General features: G+C 39.8%; 1 protein-coding gene across 6 annotated transcripts in view; it reads left to right on the top strand.

The window, feature by feature from the left end:
* The first annotated feature begins 1,365 nt into the window (after nucleotides 1–1,365).
* Nucleotides 1,366–10,662, top strand: part of SEC23A (SEC23 homolog A, COPII coat complex component) — a 67,560-nt gene continuing 58,263 nt past the window's right edge. The window contains exons 1-2 of one of the 6 annotated variants that reach the window (XM_045059839.1): nucleotides 1,366–1,482; nucleotides 8,745–8,986. In XM_045059839.1, coding sequence (XP_044915774.1) covers nucleotides 8,766–8,986 — 221 coding nt within the window. In that variant the 5' untranslated portion in view covers nucleotides 1,366–1,482; nucleotides 8,745–8,765. Of the gene's footprint in view, nucleotides 1,483–2,988; nucleotides 3,176–3,281; nucleotides 3,472–3,497; nucleotides 3,713–8,744; nucleotides 8,987–10,662 lie in introns of those variants that run through there. The other 5 variants (XM_045059840.1, XM_011283203.4, XM_045059838.1 and 2 more) reach the window with 5 other exon arrangements.

Raw genomic sequence — 10,662 nt, 5'->3', positions numbered from 1 at the left:
TCTTGTAAACAGTGATTGCAGATTTCAGATGCATCACTACTACATCCTAGCTAATTGTTACTTCTGGTTCTTCATGCATTTGTATCATCGAAACACAGGACTTGAAGAATTTTTTGAGACCTCAAAAGGCTCATAATTTTGTTGAAGAAAGGACAGCCATCTTTGCTCCCTAATTGTAAGACTTTTGTATTTTTGGCTTTATAAGTAATCAACCTAAAGAATTTTTAATTTCTAGGTTATCTATTTCCTTAGATATCATCTTGTATATACATAGCTGCCATTAGCATTTGTCTACTTAAGAATCATATTAAGTAAATTTATCCACATAAACATCATAAAAGATGAAAGAAATACTATAATATGTGTTCTTAACAAAATGAGATGGTCCAGATTTTTGTTGCAAAATATTGTGTAATCAAGTTATCCTTTTGAATGAATAACTGGATGAAAATAACATATTTTTTTGACCTTAGAAATAATGTTAACACGATGATCCTTGAGTTTGAGAAATTCATCTAGGAGATGGTAATCCAAAGATTAACAGTCTAAGATTTCACAGTCATTATCAGGATCTAGATTGCTGTTCTCTGTCTCTTGGCATTCATCTTCCAAATTCTGAATTCTCAACTATATTTATTGAAAACTAAAAACATGTACAAAGGTCTTGAAAAATGCTGCAGTACTGTAGGCATTGCAAAGAGAAAATGCAAGAATGATAGCTTACTCCACTATTGTATCGTCTTGGGTAATTCTATCATTTTTCTGGTTTTCTTATTATTTTAGTCTTTTTAAAAGAAGAGTTGGAATAATTGATGAGTAAATCATTTCATGATGAATTAGCAGAATGTTTCAAGATATAGGAAAAATAAGATCACTAAGATCCCATAATGTATCCTAGATTTACAAGAGTCCAATGGACTCATAAAGCAATTGCAAGTTTTATTCTATTTAAAAAAAAAAAAAAAAGCATCTGACTCTTGCTTTCGGCTCAGGTAATGATCTCATGGTTCGTGGGTTTGAGCCCCATGTTGGGCTCTGTGCTGACAGCATGGAGCCTACTTGGGATTGATACTCTATCGTCTCTCTCTCTGCCTCTCCCCCTTCACTCCCCTCTCAAATAAATAAATTAAAAAAATTATTTTCTGTGTTCTTTGGAAGATCTCTAAGAGAGATTAAAAAGTCATTAAGTATGGATTCTGACATATAGAACTCCAAAAAAAAGAAAATTCCAGAAAACTAAAGTTGGGTCCAGTAGATCTTGATACTGTATCTGATGGTTAAATGCAAACCAGTTCATCTTAAAGTACATAAAAACAGATCTAAATGAATTCATTACCCATCCTAACATCTGTTTCATTGTAACAGGGAACAGAGGCTTTTGTTCAGCTAAGAACAAGGGAGTTATGACTTTTTAGTCTTCACTGAGCTGCATGGTGGCAAGACACATTTCTGGGGACAATGAAATGAATGAAATTACCGAAGGTACTATATTTTGGTTTATTCCTCACTGAATTCCAAGATCCCCATGGATCCTCTCTTCTATGTCTATTGGTTCTTGGATCGTGTTTCTTTTTGTGAATGTCCTTATTCTACTTTTATACCATAGTCCACAGCTGTTTACTTGCTGTGCTTTCAGTCAAGAATCCTCATTAAGGTAGCATCCTGAGCTCACCTTATTTGCAGGCCTATGCTAAATTTTGTGGTTGTTTTTTTTTTTAATTTTTTAGTGTTTATTTTTGACAGAGAGAGAGAGAGAGACAGAGCACGAGTGGGGGAGGGGCAGAGACAGAGGGAGACACAGAATCCAAAGCGGGCTCCAGGCTCTGAGCGGTCAGCACAGAGCCCTACGCAGGGCTCCATCTCACAGACCAGGAGAGCATGACCTGAGCCAAACTCGGACGCTCAACAGACTGAGCCACCCAGGCACCCCTAAATTTTGTTTGATTCCCATTTCCTCCTCAGAATTTTATTCAAATTTGAAAGACAAAGTCATCCTCTTCTACCTTACAAAACAACCTTAGCATACACTTTATAGGCAGAAAATACATGTTTGGTGCACATCTTATTTCTCAACTATAATAAAGAACAAGGATTTGATCTTTTTTCCAACTCCTTAAAATGCTTCGAGGGCTAAGCCTGGCAAGGTTTTAGGTGTAGTCATGTCTGGAATTAATTCCATGAGCAACCTCACTTAGGGATGGGGTGCTTGAGATCCCCAAGCTGTAATGTCTTTCCAACCCGTTTCTGTCTCTCCCATTTTGCTCAGCTCTTCTTTGGGAAAGAGAAGCAGAAAACGCATAAAGATGAATCAGCCAGAGATTGCAGTAGTGGGGAGGAGAGGTGGCCGATGTAGTGTAGGAGGGAAGAGGTAGACTGTCTAGGAATACAAAAATCCAATGTACAGGCCACGGATTTTGGCCTGTTTTGCCTACATCAATATCACTAGCATTGCTACTGTACCTGGCACATTGTAGATGTTCAGTAAATATTTGTTGCACTAAGTGAACAAACGAACTTCTCACTTTGTATTTTTTTGGGGAGATGCGGTTTTGTAGTCCTAGGAATCAACCAGGGCCCTACAGGTGAGGATGTCCTCCTACTGGACGTTGACTGAGCGGCCGCAGAAGGTGCCACTCTGGCCTGCGGCCCTCCGGGAGTGGGGTCGGCCGCGGTTCCTGGGAAAGGATTCAGGCGCTCCAGTTCCGCTGGGGTCCCTAGCCCTCTGGCGTTTCCCAGTCGGGTTCGTCTTGGTTGTCCCCGCCCCTCAGGCTCCGTAGCCTCCCTTCCCTCCAGTCTCTTCTCCTTCCCCACCCTTCACTCGGCTCCGCCCGGGTCCCGCACTCTCACCATTAGTTCCCTCCCCTGGTAGCCCCGCCCCGGCTCCGTCCCCGCCCCTTCCACCTCCCTCCTCTCCCCTCGCGCCCTATACCCGCTCGGTTCTGCCCGGTCCCGCACTCTCCCCTTAAGTTCCCCGGCGCGGCCGCCCCGCCCCGCCAGCCCTTGACGTGGCAGAGGCGGCACCAGCCATGTTGGCCCAGTCGTGTTCTGCGCGGAGGCCGGGGGCGGGGCGGCGCCGGCCCTGATCGAGTGCCACGGCTGCTCCAGCTCGTCGGAAAGGACCGATTTTGCTGGGCGGAGGTTGCAGCCGGCGCGGATCTTGTCTGGGGGCACGGTGGTAGGGACTGACTTCTGGGGCGCCTCCTCCCGGCTCCCTGGAGGGGCCGCGGGCTCTCAGCGGAAAGCGGGGGAGGGGCAGCTGTGCGGCTGTGGGCCGGCGGGAGGGTGGGCCGGGGTCTCCGGGATGGTGCCCGCTCTGCCTTCGTGATACTCGGGAACAGGTTGGACGCGCCTGCTGTGGCGAGCGGGCTCTGGGGGGCAGCCTTGAATCCTGACCCCTTCACCCTGTCACCAACCGCTCTGCTTCGTTTTTCCGGGGCCTGGGGGCCCGGTCCCCTCACCAAGCTCCCTTGGGTAAGGTGCGAAAGATAGAAGTCGGGTGAAAAAAAGGTAGTTCATCATCTCGCCCAGCGCCCACTCCCGCCTCCCGGGCGATCTGCCTTCCTTACTCCAGCCTATCACCGGTTCTGGACCCTTGGGCTTCTTGGTTCTTACCTTGCTGGATCTGAAGTGCCCTAGACTTTGAACCCAGGTGACTTCGTCACCGGTAGTTCGGCCTTGGGAGTCAAAGGGGATAAGGAGAATTAATTGCCAGGTAAAGCTAACGCCTTAGGCCTCAATTACAAGTGGAGTTCAGTTTTCAGATCCGATCAGTCTTTTCTGTTGTGCTAGTGTTTTCTTCCCGTTTTGGTGGGAAGGGAAAAGCATGGTCAATCTACATGTAACCCCTAGGGTATGTTGAATTCACATGAATTTCTTCGACCTCCACCCTGCAAAGCCATGTATACCTAGACAAACTAACTTGGTTAAAAAAAGTTTTAGATTTAAATATACATGTTAAGTCTCCCTTCTCTCTCCTTTTCAGTAGCCTGATTAACATCGTTTTGGAAGTCTGATCATTTTTATTTGACTCATACAATTTTAGAGTTAGAAGGGGCCTTGTAGTTTCTAGCCTAAGCCCCTTATCTTTTTCATGAGAAATTGAAGATCATAGAGGTTAAGCTCTTGTCCAAGATCATACAGCTATGGAAAGCAATTGAAAACACTTTATTGAGGTTTTTACAATTGAAAAGTAGAGAGGCACACTTAATTGTTAAATACATCTGATTGGAAGAAACTCAAATTTTACTTGCAATTGAGGATATTTTTCATTTAGAGTCTATAAAAGTGCTCTAATATTGAAAAATTCCAATTATTTATTGAATAAGTGAAGCTTTTAAAAATACTGTGGGCATGTATTTGATATGCTAGGTTAAAGAGACATTAAGTGTTTTGCTTCTTTGCTTTTAGTTATACCAGGAGAAATTAATTAACCAAAGTAACTCCCACTCACAATAAGTTGTGCTGGGAAATGACACATTTCTTTAGAATGGTCTTTTGTATTTGTACCACTTAAAAAAATATGACTACTATATTAAATCTCCATCCTAATATAGTGTCTGAATCATTTTTATTTGTCTTTAACATAATTTTAGGGGAGAGAGTGCTGATCAAAATGATATTTTATAAAAAGCTAGTTTGTAAAAAGAATTTATTTCAGATATGCCATTGTTGGATATGGGGCCCAGCCTGGCAGGTGTTCTACTAGAAAGCTATCTAGAAATTAACACTAGAAAAAACACTACCTAGAAAATCTAGAATTAGTGATTTTGAAAAGGCACAATACCTACTGTGGAAAGGTGAGGGAAGTCAAGGAGGTGTTGTGCATGGCCATGTCATTGGACCAGTTCAGAAGAAACAGGTGGGACTTTTTAAAAAATAATACTGGAAAGTGAGAATGTATAAAATAAAACAGATGTTATTTAGTGAGCATATATGATCTTAGAGCAGAGAGATTGAAAGGAAAAAGTGAGGAAAAGGAAGTTAATTGTGGACAAAATATCACACAGGTGGTATTTAGTGTGTCATAATAAAAAGTCAGGATGTGGAGTTAAAATCTGGTTATTGTGTGTAAATGTCTTTATGCTAAGTCTCATGGAGCCTTTCTCTACTGGGTTCCTTGATCGAATTAAGTAAGCCCTATTGTCCTAAGATGGTGGTCCTTAGGACCACTTTAGACTCTTAAACATTACTGAGGTTCTAAAAAAAAACGAAAAAGAAAAACCACACGCCTGCCTTAATAGAAGACAGGTGGATTTTCATATCTATTTTTGCAGTCAGTCTATTGTGATATGTTTTTATACTTGAATTGTATGAAAGAAATCTGGCTTCACATAGATATGTAGTTGGAAAAAGGGGTATTTTAATAGCTTTTTCAGATAATTCTGCATATTCTTCTTTAATACTACACTGCAGGGGCACCTAGGTGACTCAGTGGGTTAAGCGTCCGACTCTTGATCTCAGCTCAGGTCTTGATCCCAGCCCTACAAGAGGTTGAGTTCGAGCCCCACGCACACCCAGTGCAGAGCCACTTTAAAAAAAAAGAGAGATACTGCACTACAACTTGATGGTTTTAACTCATAAATCAAGGGTTAATAGCAGTGTGAAATTTGAAATCTTAGAAATGAACTTTTTGCACTCTATTGCATTAAAATTCATTGGTCTGTTCTGCACTTTGAATGGGTCTTTACTCATGCATGGATCTTTACCTGTGCATGATTTTGTAACATCATGAATTGATCATTTGGGAGATTTTGCTTCACTGAGTAAGGTATATTTTCTAAATGTGGACATGGTTCATTATATAATAGAAAAATCACGATAATAACATCACTGATCTCAGAAAAATCTTTACATATTAGCAAGCTGTGAAGCTCATGGTAGTGGACCCAAGGTTTTCAAAAATTTTGATATTTGCTTGAAAACTCAAATTTTTTCATTGTTAATAAATACTGTCAATTATTTTCCAGGTTACAGGCTCACTTCAACATTATTGAGAAAATGTATGCCACATAGCTAACTACTAGTTATGTACCAGTTTTGGAGAATTGAGAAAATAGTCAAAACATTTTTTTGTATTTTTGTGGTTCAGATAAAAAACCCTGATTGGTCTGGTATTTTAATGCTTTTTGGTGATGCATTTTAGATGACATAGATTATACATGCAATTAGGTAATAAACAGAAAACTTCATTTACTTAACATTCTGTAGAAATTATGGGAAGGATTGAATAGTCCCGGAATTTATATTCACATCTGTAACACAGAAGCTATTGCTAATCTGCAGACTATGAAGCAGGCTCCAGGCTCTGAGCTGTCAGCACAGAGCTCGGCACAGGGCTCAAACTCCTGGAACCATGAGATCATGACCTATGCCCAAGTTGGATGCTTAAATGACTGAGCCACTCAGGTGCCCCTGTTTCTCCTTTAAAACTGAGGTGGGGGGGGCGCCTGGGTGGCGGAGTTGGTTAAGCACCCGGCTCTTGATTTCAGCTCAGGTCATGATATCACGGTTTGTGAGATTGAGCCCCATGTGGGGCTCCGCACTGATAACTTGGAGCCTGCTTAGGATTCTCTCTCTCTCTCTCTCTCTCTCTCTCTCTCTCTCTCTGTGTTTCTCTGTGCCCCCTTACCCCCTCCCTGCTTGTACTCTCATGTTGTCTCTTTCAAAATAAATAAATGAATGTGAGAAAAATTAAAAAATAAACAAATAAAACTGAGATTGGCATGTAACACACCTCTGACTATCCCAGATCTTTGTTTTATCATTATTTTTCAACACCCACATTTTCTTGAAAACTCATAGTCTCTCTCTCCAAACTGCCTTCTATATTTAGTTTAAAGATAATCTTTTCTAAACAAATTTAGTTACCTTAGGATTCCTGTTTATCCTTATCAGCCTTTGAAAACTCTGTGTCTGCTTTTGATTAGTGTAAAATTCTCTAGTTGTGTCTGAGATTCTGATAGGAAATAGTGTTTAATTTTTCTTTTTTTTTTTTAAACTGAGGTATGTTTAATATATAACATTCTTATTTCTTTCAAAGAAAAGAAAATTCTTAGCTGCTAAGGTAGTCATATTTGTTGAGCTTCACTTTTTGGAATTTTTATTATCAAATCTTTGAAAAATTTTCTAAAATTAAAATTATTGTATTCAGTATGTTTTTTTCAAATACCTTTTCTTCTCTCAGTTACATTTTAGAATCAGTTCCTTATCCTATTGCTGTTCTTTGCAACTTCACCCTCCATGTTGGCTTTTTTGGCATCCTACCTTCATAATTCTTCAGTTCTTTTTTTTTTTTTTTTTTTTCCAACGTTTATTTATTTTTGGGACAGAGAGAGACAGAGCATGAACGGGGGAGGGGCAGAGAGAGAGGGAGACACAAAATCGGAAACAGGCTCCAAGCTCTGAGCCATCAGCCCAGAGCCCGACGTGGGGCTCGAACTCACGGACCGGACCGCGAGATCGTGACCTGGCGGAAGTCGGACGCTTAACCGACTGCGTCACCCAGGCGCCCCTATAATTCTTCAGTTCTTGATGTCCTTCATCTCTCCTACAAATCTTTTGGCCAGCCACCTAACACTTGAAACTCTCTGTCCTCTCAGAACTGTGTATTTTGCAATTTCCTTCCATCACTGATCACTGCTGAAGTTTGAGATTGTGAGATAGAACTGTTGCCTAGGTAGGAAAGGTGGCATTCTCGACAGGCAGTAAGAGAGTAACAAGATGGAGATGTCTCTTGATACTGGGCCCGAACCAGAGTGGCATCCTCTTCCCCCTGCTAATAAATGTAAATGATTATATTGAAATTGTATATCTCAAATTAGAGTTTAAAATGCGCTCCCACTTTCCAAAATAATAAAAAAAAAATGCCCTCCTAAATTGGAATATTAAAAATATTCTGGGTGAGGGGCACCTGGGTGGCTCAAGTTGGTTGGGTGTCTGATCGGTTCAGGTCATGATCTCATGGCTCATGAGTTCGAGCCCCACATTGGGCTTTCTGCTGTTAGCATGGAGCCCGATTCAGATCTCTGTCCCCTTGTCTCTCTGCACCTCCTCCACTCATGTGCTCTCTCTGTCAAAAATAAACATTTAAAAAAAAATTCTGGCTTAATTTTCTGCAAAAGAAGTTAAATGGCATATAAATCATAGGGAACACCACTTATTAAGCATTTTATTTATTGTGCCACAAATACCCTATATTTGCACAATGAAAAAATTACCTGTCTAAAACAGAAGTATCTAGTTTTAGAAAAATCTTTTTGTTATGCACTGTTAAGCATTCACTTCTAGCAAGTTTAGTAGAAACTTGTCATTTTCTACATACAAAACCATATGAACTTTAGAATTTAATGGTTTCAGTAATCTGTTCATTAGAATAATATAACTTACAAGGCTGATATGGAAAACATAGGATCTAAATTTTCTCCCATTTTTATCTTTGTTTCTTATACACACTTAAATAAATAGGACACATATTTCATTATTATTATTATTTTTTGCTCTGGCTTTTTCAAGAATGAATAAATAAGGATAAAATACCTCTTGCTGGGCTTAAAGAGCATTGGGTTCTGGAGGGTGATTTATTTTTTTTGTTATAAGTGAGGTTATTGTTGCTTGCTAATTTTTTTCCGAGATGAATACTTTTATTTCATTTTGATTTCTTGTGGATTAATATTGCTGAACATGGGAAAAACATTTATTTTAGATTTCCTTACGAGGATTTTTAAACATCTTAAATTTTGTCACAGAAATAAGAATCAGGCTCTACAATGACAACCTATTTGGAATTCATCCAACAAAATGAAGAACGAGATGGAGTCCGATTTAGCTGGAATGTTTGGCCATCAAGTCGACTAGAAGCTACAAGAATGGTTGTTCCCGTAGCAGCCTTATTTACGCCACTGAAGGAGAGACCTGATTTACCACCTATTCAGTATGAACCTGTTCTGTGTAGCAGGACCACTTGCCGTGCAGTTTTGAATCCTTTATGGTAATTAAAATATATTGAAACAATTAATGTGGCAATATAATTTATTTTTATTATTATTATTTTTTTAAGTTTATTTTTTTTAAGTTTATTTTTGACAGAGAGAGAGAGACAGAGCATGAGTGGGGGAGGGGCAGAGAGAGGGAGGCACAGATTCTGAAGCAGGCTCCAAGCTCTGAGCTGTCAGCACAGAGCCTGATGCGGAGCTCGAACTCACGGACCGCGAGATCATGACCTGAGCCGAAGTCGGGCACTCAACTGACTGAGCCACCCAGGCACCCCTGTGGCAATATGATTTAAAAATGTAGTTTCTTGTTCATTTATATAAAAATGTCTTTTTTATTTATAGTTATTTTTTCAAATTAGGATAGTCAAATCCAAAGAGCTGTACAATTGAAGGATATTCTAGGTGTAGTGAGTTGATTACAGACCAAATGTAAAATTGTCACTATATGAACTGTTAGATCCAATCACTAGTATATCTAGATGCTGTGTGTCATTAGACCCATCTCATGTCATTAGAAAAGTCATAATTGATTGGTATGGTGTTTGAATTAAAAATGTTACAACTTCTTATAGCATAAACCAGAATATCTAGAATCTTCCTTTATTCCTCTTTCCATTCTGTCTCCCCACCCAATCCGTTAGCAACTTAGATTGATTCTGCCTCCAGAACATTACTGATTCTGTCTCCTGTATTCAGTTGCTGCTAGTACACTCTACTGTAAGATACACCATCTCTTTACTGGACAATTTCATTACCCACCTAACTGGCCCCCTTGTTTCCATTCTTGTCTTTCAGTAGTTTATTCTCTATCCAGACGCTAGAATGTTACAAATGGATATCAGATTATTAAAATCCTTCAGTTTTGTCTTATTATACTTGGAATGAGAAATCCAAACTGCTAGTTAAGACTTACAAAACCCTATGTGTTATATCATCCATTTCCCTTATTGTTATCTACCTTATACCTTACCCTCTTTCTGATCCTTGAACATACCAAATTTATGCCTATCTTGGAATTTGTATAATAGCTGTATATTCTGCTGGATTACTCTGCCCCTAGATTTTCCTGTGACCTGTTCCTTTTCATTTAGATCAAATTTCAATTGTTTATTTCAGAAGGTCTTCTTTTAAAGTAGCCATCCCAGGGGACCGTGGTGTCTCAGTCTGTCAAGTGTCTGACTCTTGATTTCAGCTCAGGTCATGATCTCGTGGTTCCTAGGTTTGATCCCCACCCCACCCCATTGGGCTCTGCGCTGACAGTACAGAGCCTGCTTGGGATTCTCTCTCTCCCTCTCTCTCTGCCCCTCCCTTTTCTCTCTTTCAAAATAAATAAATCAACTTTAAAAAATAAATAATGTAGTCCTCCCAAACACACTTTCACATCCTGCTTTGTTATCTTTAGTCTCTTATTGTCACTGTCTGAAAGTATCATTTGTATTTTTACATCTACTTTCTTTTTGTATGTCTTTCTGTTCCAGAATAAGCTCCATGATAGCAGGGACCTTTGATCTCTTGTTTACTGCTGTATCACCAGCACCTAGGATAATGGCTGGTACATATTAAGCATTGAATAAATACATTTTTGAATTAAATGAATGCTTTCTAGATCTGAGTGTAGAAATCACTGAATCATTTGAGAAAAATTATTTTTACTGATATTTGCTATATATTA

The sequence above is a fragment of the Felis catus genome, chromosome B3 (genome assembly GCF_018350175.1).
Source record: "Felis catus isolate Fca126 chromosome B3, F.catus_Fca126_mat1.0, whole genome shotgun sequence".
NCBI lineage: Eukaryota > Metazoa > Chordata > Mammalia > Carnivora > Felidae > Felis > Felis catus.
This window is presented reverse-complemented; position numbering and strand designations above follow the sequence as displayed.